This window comes from Synchiropus splendidus, chromosome 11, assembly GCF_027744825.2.
Source record: "Synchiropus splendidus isolate RoL2022-P1 chromosome 11, RoL_Sspl_1.0, whole genome shotgun sequence".
NCBI classification, from domain to species: Eukaryota; Metazoa; Chordata; class Actinopteri; order Syngnathiformes; family Callionymidae; genus Synchiropus; species Synchiropus splendidus.
This window is the reverse complement of record NC_071344.1, coordinates 12156640-12172500: the sequence shown is the minus strand read 5'-3', so window position 1 is coordinate 12172500 and position 15861 is coordinate 12156640. Positions and strand designations below refer to the sequence as shown.

Here is a 15861-nt window from a genome sequence, read left to right as displayed (position 1 = left end):
AAAAAAACATCTCCTCATGTCCTAATCTTTGTGTGGAGAGATACAATATGTATATTGTCATCCATTGACCAATGACTCGTAACATTGACATTTTTTCATCCAGATCCTCTTTTTTTGCATCACTTTTACAGTTTCTATAATAACTGTTGACATGAACGCTGTAATCTGTTGGTGATTTAGTCAGTACTTTTTTTTTTTTTTCAATGTATCTTTAAAAAAATAAAATAAAATTCAAGACAAACAGCATTGTTGGTATGTTATCCATACGCAAAATAGTAATGAATTTGTCCAAGAAGAAAATCTGTGTGTATTTAAAGAAACAATGTTGAGGTAAAAAAAAAATTTGAATAGTGAATTTTCCAAGAAGACAACGTAACAAAGAAAGCAAATATCAGTCAAATATTGACAGATGACTTATTGAATTTATATTTGAATATATCTAAATACAAACCAGTAGAATAACTTGTCGTTTTAGTTGTCCAGAGAGCTTTGCAACCTTGTTTCCACACTTGTAAATGTTCCATGTGCCATACACCAGTGATTCACAAATGTTTCCCACAGGTTATGATGGGTTGATGAGACTTCATGAAACAATGTCCTCACTGCAGCCTAGAAACTAGTGAGTGAGTGTCTGGGCTGCAGTGAGTGAGTTTGTATAGCTGTTCTTGTGGGGACTAACTCTTGGAAACACACCTACTTCTGTTTGTCTAATCTTGTCAGGACCAATACTGGGAAAAAAGGTTAAGCCTCAATTGAGGGTTAAAACTTCAAAATAACTTTTTCTATTGGGTGATAGTTTAGCTAAGACTCATGGTGATGTGAAGCCAAGTGTTTTGGATGGCTAGGTTTAAGCTGAGAGGCTGGGGGAAGCATTATGGATGACAATGAGAAACCTCCAAAGTCCTCGCAAGAAAAAAAAAAAAGCAACGTGTGTATGTCATATATTGTCTTTAAAATATGTTGAAATATATTATTATTCTTCAGTTTATTTTTCTTTATTTGATTTGGGCTACATGAGGCTCATGATGGGTTCCAAAGCAGTTGAGAAACACAGCCAAAGCTTCGCTGATCTCACATGGTCTTGGGTGAAAACAAACTCAAGGCTCTCAATACTGGCATTAAAAATTCAGCAAGACAGTGTGATGAATTAAAAACATATATCAGGGAGACATTCCCCAACAGACGACCCCGCGACTTACACTTGCTTACATCATTTGTTCCGGGAAGAAAGGAGTGAATCTTCAGCTTCATTAATTTCCCCTAGTTGCTGCAGCATGATGCGATCAGTTATAGAATAATAAATGAATTCACGCAACATCTTGTCATTAATTATGAGCGGCGACAGACGATACGGCCTCTGGCTGCTTGTTTAGTGATGTAGCTCCGTCACCGCTGGGAATTCTGATGGCTGGACGTGTAGCTGTCAGATCTTTAGCTCTCGTGCAGCGGAGAGGACTCTGAAGAGGAAATGTTTGACTAGAATTGGACAACAGACAACAATTCCCCCACCAGCTCCCATTATAACCTGCTGCTTTAATAGCCCATGAAGATGTTAAACTGCTTCTGCACTCAGTCTCTGATTCATGTTCCTTTCTAAAAGCCTCTCTGTGAATACTTCCACCGCGAGGGAGAAGGGAGCGCAGTGTTTCACATCAAAACCTGGTGACACAATTTAGAGGCTTGAACACCCACGCACGGCACCTTACATCCGCACAATGGATCCCCGTGGTTATTGTGTTCCAGGAACGAAGCAGCAGAGCTAGGTTCCCAAATGCATTCTGATGCAAGTCTTGCAGAGCGAAGACCAATTCCACTTTTTCCATCAGAGATGAGTCAATCAAATGTATTGCTACAGGCCTCAAATTCTCTTGACATTCTTGCTTCCTATGCTGACACACATGTATAAGATGGAATACATGTGTGTGAATGAGAGGGGGCCAAGTGAACTGGTGAAGTTACAGGATGCAGAGATAAAGAAGGTGGTGGATTATAAGTTCTGAGGCTCAACTGTCCAGGGCCATGGAGAGTGTGAGAAAGAGGTGAAGAAGCGAGTGCAGGCAGGATGGAATCATTGGAGTAAAGTGTCAGGTGTGATGTGTGACAAAAGGGTGTCAGCAAGGATGAAAGGGAAAGTGTCCAAAAGGGTGGTGAGGCCAGCAATGTTGTATGGTTTGGAAACAGTGGCACTGAGGAAAAGACAGGAGGCAGAGCTGGAGGTAGCAGAGATGAAGATGCTGAGCTTCTCTCTGGGAGTGAGCAGGATGGATAGGATCAGGAAGCAGTAGATCAGAGGGACGGCACACGTGGTCAGGTGTTTAGGAGCCAAAGTCAGAGAGGCTAGATGGAGATGGTTTGGACATGTACAGAGGAGAGAGAGCCAGTACATTGGTAGGAAGATGTTGAGGTTGGAACTGCCAGGCAGAAGGTGGAGAGGAAGGCCAAAGAGGAGATTGATGGAGGTGGTGAAGGAGGACGTGAGGTTTGTAGTTTTGAGAGAAGAGGAAGCAGAGGGCAGGGTGAGATGGAGGAGGATGATCCACTGTGGTGACCCCAGAAGAGAGAAGCCGAAAGGAAAAGAAGAAGCTTCCTATAGCAGGCGCTACCCTGTCACACACGCTCCAGCCATCAGTGAGTTATTTCTTTTCAAGATTCCTTTCATGTCTGACCACATGTGCTTTCAAGTCTGATGTTGCAGCACCATGACAAAATTCTCAAAAGAAATTCAAATCAATCATTAGTCCACATCCATCATTGATGTCTGGTCATTGGCGTAGGAGCAAAGAGGCCTAAACTGACCTGTCCCTGAGCAATTCAACCCTCCTGGGAGATTACTGATGTACCCCAGACTCACTGGCATAAACAACCTTGCAAGCATTTGCAAATCCCATGGTGCTGTCCTCAGGGCCCATCACTGAAGCTACAGTAGCATCTCAATGTTGCAACCAACTGGCATCATCAACAAAACATCCATCTTTTTGCCCTCTTTGCTGGACGTGGATGGCTGAAGTTTGGAGACAAATTCATATGGAGTGTGGAACCAAAACTTCTGAGGGAGAGCAGGGAGGCTTCATGAAACAGCGTCATCATTTACAGAGCCCACTCTGTGGTGCTATCAGCTCTAAAATCTTTGGGGTTAAACAACCATTTCAGTGAAGCTCAACGTTACAGCACTGAAAATCAGGGCATTGTTTCATGAAGCCTCATCAATCCCCATTTAATCTTGCAGAAAAAACATCATGAAATATGGTGGCCATATTATTATTGTTAAAATCACAAAGGTTTGACAGTTTCCAGTCTTCTGGCATCAAGCATCAGCATCAGCATGTTATTTTTATTTTGTGTTGGAACACATACGTGGGCTCCCGAGAGAAGAAGCGGAGAGAATCACGAAGATGTGGCGAGACAAAGGGCAGGCAGCGGTAATTGGCTGTTTGTCTGTCAGTTTTTCAAGTCATTAGGAACATCTCTCTTCTTCTCCATTCCTAGTTATCTCCTTTCCCAGCCATCCATCTATTTCCTGCCCTTTATTTCAGTCCTCTCCTTTGTCTTTGCACTGCATGCCAAAAACATATTCATCACAGCCTTCTGCTGGCTTCACGGCACTGTTCCACAGAATACTAACCACTGAATGTGAGTGTGTGTCACACTGCTGGAATGTGTGTTTCACATGCAAGTCTCTGATTATAAATGTGTGTGTGTGTGTGTGTCTTTGACTTGAGGCTATATAAGCTTGATAATACACCATGCACTCATTTGCTATAAGCCTGTTAGCAGCATGCACACCAAAATAACATGATTTATCTCAGAGTGACTTCCTCTCCACTCTCTGCATCCCTCTCTTTATCTTCGCTGTGTGCTCTGTCTTTGTCTCTTTCTCTGCAGTTCTCCAGCCAAATGGCTCGCCTCTGTTTTGTACGGTTTATCTTGGTCACACTGTTTTTCAAAGCAATATTTGGGTGAATTCCATAAACGTTATCTAAAAAAATATGTAGCATGTATTAAACAAACTGTTAGTGAAAATTAAGATTTAATGCTGAGATATCTGTATGTTAAATAGGTTGCGTTTTAGGAGAAAAAAATAACATCAAACTCTAAAATCTTAAAATGGATGGAAAGTTCGTGTTGACGCGTCCCAGACAAAGACACGAATACTCGCTCAGTGGTGCCCCACAGTAGCTGCTTGTCAGGGGACCGACTGAATTCCCTCACACAAGGATCAATAAAGTGCATTCTGTTTCATCTCTTTCACACTTACATATGTTCACTTCATCACTGAAATGAAAATATTGAAATAGTATGAAAAGTGCCCTTCAAAAATATACATCTGAGGACACATACAGTATGTGCTACCAAGCCACGAATATTTGCATGAAGAAAAGGTGACTCACTATAAACAATGAATGCCTTCCGGAATGTTTGCGTAAACAAATGCTGTGACAGCTTTAGTTCGACAGAATTATTTTGGTGGAAATCCAAGGTAAATAGTGTATTAACAAGAAAAGCAGAAGGTACTGGATAATGCACATTGACAGTTTGCCACCATGCTCAAAAATATTCTATTTATTTATTTAGTTTCACAAAGAAACGGACTGAACAGCATTGATTTCATTTACACCGTCTGTGTTAAGAGCCTTTGGCAAGCTTCTCTCCTTGCACTTGTCTTTTAAAGCTCAGTTTCTGATCTCACCATGAAGACAGTTAAGGCAGCAAAACATACAACAAAAGCAGACACATTTCTCATTTGTATACTAATTATAGAACCACCATCTGTTGTCTGCAAGTGGCAGTTTCACTGTCAGAATAATAATTCGATCAAAACATGGAAGTATCAATTCAAGGGGATTGGTGCAAAGATGATGGTGGGACACTCGTCCTATTTAACAATGCAAGTGACCGAGAATCAGAACGGTTTTGTTTTTTATCACGTTCACATGCGAAAAGTAAACTGAAATGCGTACATCGACACAAATTCAGTTTTGAATCAAAATAAGTTGCCTTTCCCAATTGAACTATTATTATTATTATATTAGTTCACCGGGTAACTTCAAGCCAAAGAAATGCTCAGGTCACGTGAGAACAACTTTCAGAGTGAGTTCAGTCTGCAGCAAGTCCTACTCACAAGCACCAACTACACTGCTCCGAAGGCATCTTTGCTTGTCTGGGTGAAAACAGAGCTCGAAATGCCCTTTGACCCCTCATGCTGTGTCGATGAAGCTTGGCCTTCTGTTGTTATATGAATGATTTTGGGCATGTTACCAGCAATATTGAGATGTCCAAGCAGGTTCCCAAGGGGTGACTGAACTTCATCCACAAATTCTGTTTTACAGCTCGCATTTTTGTCTGTATGCGACCCGCTAATGACAATTCACTGCACAAGCTGTAATAAATGTGGGACTGTGACGCATTGCAGAGCACATGTCCTGTGTCAAAACCTTCATCAGCTCGATTCCAAAAAGTGCAGCTGTAGTGGAACAACCCAGTCTAGGTGAGTCTGGACAGCTTCTGGTCTGCAACAGTCAGCGGTCGGTCCATTAACCTGCATGTTCACTCATATGAAACCGGCAGCGCAGAGCAGGCGCACCTCGACCAAAGTCTGGCTCCGAAACACCTTAATAGGAGGGTGTTCATTACGATAACAAGCCGCTGGTGAAGATCTATGACTGCGTGTGTCATCTTTATTGTGTGAATCGCCTCTTAAAAGGGGCTGATACTTTTCATTGAAAACATTGTTTGTGATGAAACAGAGCACAGAAGGACTGGACAGCCGTGACTCTCACCTGTTGCTCGGCTTCTTCTTCATCACTGCTGATCTTCAGGTCATCCTCCAGCATTCTGCACAGAGACAGTGTGAGGTGTGTTATTGCAGCCGTGACCTTCCGTCTGCTGCATTGCTCTCTGGTCTCTTTGCCACAGTCATCTATTCCCTTTGAGGAAACTGCCTGGCAAACGTACAAACTAAAAACTACCAGATGTTCGGAGAGGAGATCCTGTTGGATGGGAGCCCTCATGACATGACAACAAAACAGTGTAGTCGGGAAGCAGCTACACTTTTACCAGCCACAAAATATTCATAAAAAGATGCTGAAAACACCAGCTGACTTTTCCCATCCATTTCCAATCATTTTTTCCTGGTTCTTTATTGGCTTGCCGACTTTTTAACCTACAGTTCATCTTCTTTGTTTGTGTCTGTGAGCAACTATTTGCGGCCACGCACTGTAAAAAAAAAACAAAAACAAAAAACTAAACGTTGAATTAACAGTGAAAAGTTGACGTGTGGGGACATATAAAGCAATTTATTTGGTTGGGCTTTTTCACAGGATGAGTATGTTTACAAAGCAAATTTGCACAGTATGTCAAGATGATGTATTTATATTGTTTTATGAGGAAAAACAAAAGGAAAACAATTTCGTGCTATTTTAATTGCGGCGCCATCATTTTGAAATAACATTCAGTTCTCATAATATTTGATATATATTACTAATGATAGCCAGGCTTTTATTGTATTTTTTCTTTTTCTTTATTTTGGGGAAATGTTGTAAGATGGATGTTCACGGTGCTAACATTTGCGCTCACAGTCTTTTGCTGACATGTTTTTTGTGTAACAGAGTGTCTGTAAAAACAACAACCTTTTACAGTGTGAGGATCCAGACTATCTGACTAAGAAAGTCAGATATGTGAATGAAAACAACTTCATTGCACTTCATGGTATTAATGCAATACTTGACTGCACTGGTTGTGTTGTATCGCTCAGTGAAAGAATGAATTCTCTCTCAGCATGTTGGTGTGATGGTTCGAAATGATGATGATGCTGTTGAAGATGAGCATCGCAGACATGGCGATCATGGCCTCATCCGAATGTGTGCATAAGTTAATGTTATAGCTTCACTTTAAATTTAAATAACAAGTTTGGCCAACATAAGTTGGACATAAAACATAAGTGAATTATATGGTTTCTGTCTTTGCTGTCTTCCCAAGTGAGGAAACTCACACTGGTCTTTAAACTGAGGTCAAATATTCATATTTGAAAAGAAAAAGCAGTTTGTGAAACAATAATGTGAAAGACCACATGAAATGAAAGAGCAGAGGATTTGTACAGCTGCGTACACACTCATGCACTAAAGTGTGACCACTAAGACTTGACCTGTAAATGATCAAAAATGAGTCTGATCTGTGTTATAATAAGCATTTTTTTTATAACTGACAGAGAACGCCATTGAAAAAACATCAAGGGAGTGCACCAGCATAACGTAAACTACAGTAAACAAAAATGAGGCAAAGTTTCTGACATATAGGTTGAAGTAAGATGTGTATGTTTCAGTATTCTGAAAAGACATTATTTTTTATTATTTGTTTTTAGACCACACTCCAATATCCAAAGCTTGTACGACGTCTTTGTCACTCATTCTAAAACATCATTATTTTAGAAAAAATAAAAATGAAAACCAGCATCGCTGATCTCTAGTTACCGTTTGATTTCACAACAGAGTCCATCTTTGAACTTCTCAAAGCAAACATCTGTACTACACAGTCAAAAATTATAAATGCATCCCAAAAAACGGCTTAAAAAAACGCTTAGAAACTTCACTGTAGTGAGACGTAATCCTATTCGGAGTCAACTGCACTCAATCCACCTGAAAATCATTCCCTCACCTGAGATCAAGGATCTTCTCCCCCAGGTGTTGGGATGCAACAAGCATCCAACTTACTTGAAATGCAAGCAAGTGTGCAATATTGTGGCATGAAAGAAGAAACTGAAGAGGACACATTATATTCACCTGTCCACACATATTATTATTGATAAGCTGCACTGCACCACTCGGCCCTCCTAACAGTTCAGTATGAATGTATGAATATAATGGCTTCTCGTGAAAATTGAAGAAAGTACAAGTGGCGCATGGCACCCGCTGCAGGTGTTATCAGTACACTGAATGGCTGTTTTCATCAGCGCTCTCTGAAGCCACCATGACCATGGGAAACATCTCTGGTAGCTTAGAGCAGTTCCATAATATGTCACATGTTTTCACCGTTCAAATAAAGTTATGGTGAGAGAGAAAACAAAATTGTTTTGCCCGACAACGACAGAAAAGTCACAGTCTGCCTATGCCAACAGGGAGGCACAGTGGGAGCCATGTGGACGGGGGTCATGTACTATGAACACAGCCATGTAACAGACGGATAACCTCTGGTTTGGATGCGCAAATAAAAATGACATAAAAGTAGAAGTAAGCTGTCTTGATTCAAAGTCAAACAAAACCTTGACATAGAGACATACCGAGGCAGAGACACAGAGGGATACAAACATTAAGAGAGACAACAGATGGACAGGCCAGACACACACGTGGCAGACAGTTGGACAGAGGTCTGAGTTCAGGCTGCTTGACTTTCCTGACCGATTCATGACGCCTGTTGGGGTCGACTCCTGAGCTGATCACTGACCACGAACATTAGTCAGTTTCATCTTTCACAAATCACCTTTCACCACCTATCTTTAATGCATTTTTACAACATTAATAAGACATCATGATGCATTTATAAGACTTTACAGATCATGCATTGAATGTACATAATCGTATACGCCAGCTTATGATAGGGTTCATGAGGTATTGTAAACCGTGGACTTCACTTCATCTAGTTATAAAGACTCAAAAACCCACAACAGTATTATACCAAAGAAACATATTTAAAAGTTGTCATGTGTGATTTTGAACATTCATAACATCTTCTGTAAAGCCTTTTTAATGCATTCTGATGCCTTATGATTGCACTAATAATACATACATTATAGATGAGACTGTAATATATAAAGTGTAGTGTGACTTTTTTTTATTACACACCGTACAAAAAAATCCACACAAATATTTGGTCTGCCAACCTGCTTCATCACACTGGGTTTCAGGCATTAATGCTAACAAAAAAAGCTTCTTTTTTGGGGGGTTGCAATGAAAATACATTAGATACAGTAGAATGTCAGCAGTGTTGATTCGTTCGATTGTCCCCTGTGTGTCAACAGTTAAGCAGGCAGATCTTCCCCTCCTCATGAATCCTGCTCTACAGCTCTGAGTGAAGTGCAGAGATGCTGCGACTCACTCCAGGCTCACATTAAATTAATGTAGCTGCGTTTTCCAGCGCACATTCACTGTCTTTATGTCTCCAGCTCGTGGTGAGGCTCACTCCAGAGACTTGCTTCAATTTATAGCTGCAGCAGTGTGTGTGTGTTTCTGTGAGTGTCTGTTGCGTGTGTGTGTGGGTGTGTCACTCACGACTTCTGTGGTGCGTTGGGTGGTTTTGTCGACAGCTTGTTGACTGCCACTGAACCTCGCTCTGCAACACAGAGACAATCAAGTGTGAGCGCATCCCACAGTAATGTTTTAAAATATTAACAAGTGACAAGGCTTAAAACACTGCCAGCTTACACCAGGGTCTGTTTTTTTTTTTTTTTTTTTCTTCAGTCCGATGCTCTGGAAACAAAGTCGCACTTATTCGTGGTGAACGAAAGACAGCTAGAAGTGACAGCTTCTACGATTTTACTGGCGCATTTCTCCTTCACAGGAAGTCGATGAAGCTGCCTCTTTTAAAATGACACACAATGAAGCGTACTAAATATTGTTTCTGCCAATTCACAGTTCACACCTTTTGAAAAGTGATGCAATCTAGCCCCATCTGTGACAGTGACTTTATTTTTATGTATTTGTTGCTTCATTTTATTTTCAAATCATTGCTCGTATTATTCAGTAATTTGCATTATTTAGTGAGTAAAAATGAAATGCAACATCTGTAACATCATTATTACATTACCTAATACATAGTCATTTTTTCCAAGTCAGGTCCAAGTCAAGTTTTCAGATTCAGGAATGAGCATTCTACGACTGGCAGCCAATATCCTGAGACCACTGCACTGTTATGAACTGGAGGCATGACATCATCTTCAGGAGAAGAAGTGATATTTAAATATTCCGCTCTAAAATATAACAAACTTGTCATTTGGAAAAACACAAGCGCACCATTTAGGGTTTGTTAAGTTACGTTAAGGGTTATATGCGGCATCTTTCTATTTCAGGATGGTTGTTTGTGCTTTGATCTGTGACCGAAAAAAACATGAAAAACAAAACAATGTATTCATTCATATCATTCATTCATTTTGCAGTTGGCCACTATGTAATTCGAACCTTGGTTGCACTTGCTAAAGTCTTTTTCCCACGAGTCCAAGTCAGGTTTCAAGTCACAGAGAGGGGCGAGTCCAGTCTCCATCTCTAGTGATGGGCCACTGAGGCTTCAGGAAACAGTGTCCTAATGTTCAGATGGCACTCTCTGCGTGAATAGCTTTGGATTTGAACAACCATTCCAATGAAACCTCACATCACTTTTAAACCACGCTCTAAAACCATATGAAAAACATGTTTCATGAAGCCTTTTCATTGTATCACAACCAAACTTTGTGCTATTAGTTACATCTGCTCATTCATTCGTATACATGTAGGTAATATTTCTGCTTTTAATATTTTGTTTTTTTCACCCATCTTGCTGGGCAAATTCAGTTTTAGATAAACCTGTTGACAGTTATTCGCTCGGCCGATTTCCGCTCTCTACTTCTATGCGTGTTAGTAACGTCTGACTTGTGGAGTGACTTATTCTCAAAGTAGCAAGAATAATGGTCCTTTCAAATTCATTTTCCATCCACTGACTTGTGTATCTTGGTTTGTTCTGAAGTGGGCGGTGTTGAGGTTGTGGTCTCCGTGGGGTTAATTAGCCTGAAGCCCTTTACGCACGGCGAGATGCTGGGAAACTTACTCTGACTGTAGCCCGAGGTCACATGCTGCGGCTCCTGGAGAGAGGGAGAGAGACGTGGAGAATAAATAAAAGAATAATGCTCTTTATTGATTTTTTTTTTCAGCTACAAAACTGATGGACCAACGAGAGGATAACAAATTCAGGGAAGAAAAAAAACACGTTTTTATATATAAATGAGTACAAAACAATGTTCCCCCATTGGAAATCACTTCAGGGTATTTGGCTGGGGTGATGAGAAACTTTAATGTGGACTAGATGGAGATTTGAATTCAGCATAGAGGATTTTCTTCTGCTTTTGTTTCCTTTATATTAGCAAAGGTCATTCAACTTCAAATATGTTTGCTTCTGGCAATGGAAAGGACTGAAATATCCTTTCTCGCTCCACTACAGTGAGTGTTTGACTTGGAATAATCATGTAGGGAGCAACTAAAAAGCATTTATTTCTGATATAACCTCATAACGCCTCATAAATTATGCGTATTTATGAGGCTTTTAAAATTATACGGGACTCATTTTAATAAATGACTCGCTTTTTACGTACAGTACCAGTGAAAATGCATTCAGGTGTTTTCCAAAAAGGTGGCATTCACTTCTCTGCAAAGCAGCACTAGCTCCGCACTGAGTGCCTCCCAGAAGGGAGAGAGCCTACTGTGAAAACCTGCTTATTTACAGCATCTTGTTCTTTCAGTCCAAAAGGTCATGACCACTGGTGAGCCAACAAACAGGGGACAATTCAAGGGTTTGACTTTTGGCTCAGGTGTTTCTCCGCCATGACAGATCGATCTCTCCACCTCACACTCCACCATTCCCTCACTTAGGAATGAGACCCCAAGACACCTGAACACCTCCATCCAGGGCAGAATTACAACCCTTTCTAACGTTCCAGGGTTGTCTTCACTACACCATCTGCAAAAAGCAGAGATGAGATCCCAAGGCTACTGAACTGTCGACTCTCTCCAACCTGGGTGACCAAGCCATGGCAGACTAGGAGCTACTGCTGGAATAGGAGAATCTTACTGTGTTGTCCAAATGACCCTAAGAGCTACAGTATGTAGAACGGGTCCTAGGTGAGGGACCAGGCAAACAGCAACTCAAGGTCTTCATCAGTGCACAACCATTGGAGTCTAATCTGCAGCCAGGACAAAGGAAGGGGAGTGACCGGGCGAGTGTCTATCCAAATTCCAGGTCGGTCACTGCCCAAATGAACAGCATGGATCCGTTCCCTCAGAGGCCCAGGACCTTTGAGAGGCCATGGGGATTGGGCACCAGGGAGGAGCAGAGTGATCCAACTCCCTAACACCTAAACTGACACTTAAAACAAAGTACAAAAAAAGGTTGATCAGACTGGAAGCGAGAGGTGGTGTGTGAAAAGAGAGAGAGATCGCTGTGCTGATGAGATGGGATTTATGGCTCCTCTCAGTGATTCACATCTAGAGGACGTACTTCTTTGCCTTGTGTTTCAAAGAGCAGTTCAAAAGTCTGAGTCACTGTTGAAGCTCATTTCTGGTGGTGCATTCATCAGTAAGGTACAGGGCCAAGCCTGTGAAGGCTGTGAAGAACTGCCTTTAAAAACGTGAACACGTGAATCCCTCGGGGACAAAGACCACTGGATGGTAAAGACGTGTATGTCAGATATGAGGAGACTTGACACCAACCTTGTTTGGGATGGGAAACTTGGTTTGGTCAGCTTTCCCAGGAGTGTGTATGGCAGTAAGAGGCGGAGGCCATGAATGAGTCATCTCCTGAGGAAAAGACAACATGTTACATCCAAGTCAGCATCCAAATGCCAGCACTTCATGTCTCCTTCTACTTTAGAAGCTGAGCTTTCACTGCTGATGATGACTGCTCCAACAAAGTGATAATAAGTGGATGCCGGTCATTGATTTCATTGCTACAGAATGGTCTCTCCCACAAACCTACACAAAACTGAAGGTCGAAAGGTGAAACAACTGGAGACATGAATTCTCTATGTGAAGCTCCTTGGGAAGTGGTGACTCATTTGGTGACTCACGTGTGTTTGTTGGCGTGTGCAGCGTGCGAAATAATTGTGTGACTCAACAACATTGAAGGCTCCGAGAGTTTTCCCTCCACAGTGACTGTGATCTGTTTCCAGGCAACAGTGACATCATCACATGCTCACAAGAAGAGAGTGTCAGTGTTTTGATGTATGACACGGAGGCTGATGACTGAGCTTAACTTCTGCATTCTATGTTTTTACCAACAGCAGTAGAATAACTGGAGACACGTTTCATCTATCGGAGAAAAACATTTTATTATTATTATTATTTTAGCTGAACAACATAGTTTGGTGATTTGACAAGAACGAAGCCGCAACATTGCCGTTTTCATAGTCCTTGTCCATGAGTTTCTGTGTGTGAACTGTCAGTCGATTAACTTTGAAAATACACTTTTAAGGCTTTAGATTTGAATAATGTAGAAGTAGCCGCCCATTTTCGTGATTTGTAACCGCCCATTTTAGAGATTTGTAACCGCCCATTTTAGTGATTTGTAACCGCCCATTTTAGTGATTTGTAACCGCCCATTTTAGTGATTTGTAACCGCCCATTTTAGTGACTTGTAACCGCCCATTTGGGGGATTTGTAACCGCCCATTTTAGTGATTTGTAACCGCCCATTTGGGGGATTTGTAACCCTCCATTTTAGTGATTTGTAACCGCCCATTTTAGTGATGTGTAACCACCCATTTTGGTGATTTGTAACCCTCCATTTTAGTGATTTGTAACCGCCCATTTTAGTGATGTGTAACCACCCCATTTTGGTGATTTGTAACCGCCCATTTTAGTGATGTGTAACCCCCCCATTTTGGTGATTTGTAACCGCCCATTTTAGTGATTTGTAACCGCCCATTTTAGTGATGTGTAACCCCCCATTTTGGTGATTTGTAACCCTCCATTTTAGTGATGTGTAACCCCCAATTTTAGTGATTTTTGTAACCGCCCATTTTAGTGATTTGTAACCGCCCATTTTAGTGATTTGTAACCGCCCATTTTAGTGATTTGTAACCGCCCATTTTAGTGACTTGTAACCGCCCATTTGGGGGATTTGTAACCGCCCATTTTAGTGATTTGTAACCGCCCATTTGGGGGATTTGTAACCCTCCATTTTAGTGATTTGTAACCGCCCATTTTAGTGATGTGTAACCACCCATTTTGGTGATTTGTAACCCTCCATTTTAGTGATTTGTAACCGCCCATTTTAGTGATGTGTAACCACCCCATTTTGGTGATTTGTAACCCTCCATTTTAGTGATTTGTAACCCCCCCATTTTGGTGATTTGTAACCGCCCCTTTGGGGGATTTGTAACCGTAATGTATTGTACTTGGAAAGTAAGACAATAATATCTACTATAATATATAATACAAAATAATAATGTTGAGGACTTTGATTTGGAAACTAAATGCTAAAATCTCCTTTCCTTCATTCATTTCATTTTGCTGAACAAAAATGTGTGAGGTTGAACACAAAACAGAAACGGGACTGATGACTGTGTGTTGGTGTGCGTCTGTGTGCCTCATACCCGCAGAATCTCCTCGACACAGCTGGAATCATTGGTCAGGCTGACCTGTGGAAACAAAGCAGAGAGACATGAGCTGGACTCCATAATGATTAGATGCACACACAAACACAGATTTACGATCGACACACGCTAACTGACAGCAGCCCGGAGTGCTGGTCAGTTTCCAGTTAGGAGTGGAAGTGACACCCCATCAGGGAGCTTCTCATTTCTCTCGTGGGGCTGTGAGATGCTCCATAATTCAATCCAGCATGATTGGTTCACTGACCTGGTACAAAGACTATGAACAAGGCTAATTCCATCAGGACTGTTACTCAGATTTTAATGACAGCACTACAGCCAGCGAAAGCACCTCGCTCATTGTTTGTACATAAAGAGTATCAAATTGCTTTTTCTGAGTGACAAACAGTCGACAAATGAAATCAACAGTCAGTAGCTATTGATACAATTCATAACTAAATGCACAAAATATGAAGTATTCGGCGTGTAACTCTACATTTACTAGGACTGGTCAGTTCTGGTACAGGGCCTTCAGTCCGTGTGGGTGGGATGATCCGATGGCATAGCTATTGACGTTTGAAATCTTGCATACGGCCGTACGATCTGACTGGTTCAGGAACTGGACCACACAGCCCATTTCCAGATTTAAGCAATAACAAAGCACAACGGTTTTAAACGCTCTCACATAGTAATATTTTTAGAACCATCCATATATAGCTATCCACCCTGTGGAATATGTTCACCAGGACAGAAGAGTCACCGCTGCAGAAGAGGAGAGCTGAGACACACGCAACCAACTTAAAATAGTGAGCGAGGAGGCAGCTAATGTTCTCTGGATTACTGGAATCCATCTCTAAAATACAATCATTTGCAGCATTATTTATATTTAGTTGAACTGAGATCCAAAGTTTTTGAGTCCGTTACAAGAATATGATCTCATGGTTTGTTTTATTTTTCATTTTCAAGTGTATAAACTTTTATGACTATCACATCGATCATACGTCAAGCATAAATCAACTTAAAACTTTAAACGATATTTTTATTTATTCAACGATAAATGACACAACAATAAATGAACAAACATGGCTCCTAGATACTGTTTTTTTTTGCAGTTCCTTTTTCCTTCTTGACCATAGAACCCGCAAGACATCACTGAACAGATGACGCACCACGCTACATAACTAACAGCATTGACACACTTCACAGAGCGACTTTTTAACTGAGGGTAACTATTGTCTTGAAAGAAGGAGAAACAAGAAACGGTGTTGACCTAACAGAGAAGATATGAGTCAGCGTGGTTTTTATTCACAAAAACACTAGCATAGACTAGCACATCATCATGAGAAATGACACCCGCAGCTACATCCGTGAACACTCTTCCTTCATTTGTTTTAGGGTGGGGGTGAAGAGACAGTGGAGAGGACGTGGGTGGAAACAATGTGGTGTGCTGACTTGCTTTCAAATAACAATGACAATTAAAAAAAGTGGAGGAATGTGTTGCCAGGTTTTTCTCAGCGCAAGAATGAGGGAGTGGGTTGC

The 15861-nt window shown here is 41.2% G+C and overlaps 1 protein-coding gene across 2 annotated transcripts in view; it reads right to left on the bottom strand.

Moving 5' to 3' along the window:
- aff2 (AF4/FMR2 family, member 2) overlaps positions 1-15861 on the bottom strand; it is a 104575-nt gene that overhangs the window by 32199 nt on the left and 56515 nt on the right. For both annotated transcript variants that reach the window (XM_053879384.1, XM_053879385.1), the window contains exons 5-9: positions 14326-14370; positions 12444-12530; positions 10789-10822; positions 9261-9321; positions 5778-5832 (exon numbers count right to left, since the gene is read on the bottom strand). In XM_053879384.1, the coding sequence (XP_053735359.1) occupies positions 5778-5832; positions 9261-9321; positions 10789-10822; positions 12444-12530; positions 14326-14370 (282 nt within the window). The remainder of the gene's footprint in view (positions 1-5777; positions 5833-9260; positions 9322-10788; positions 10823-12443; positions 12531-14325; positions 14371-15861) is intronic.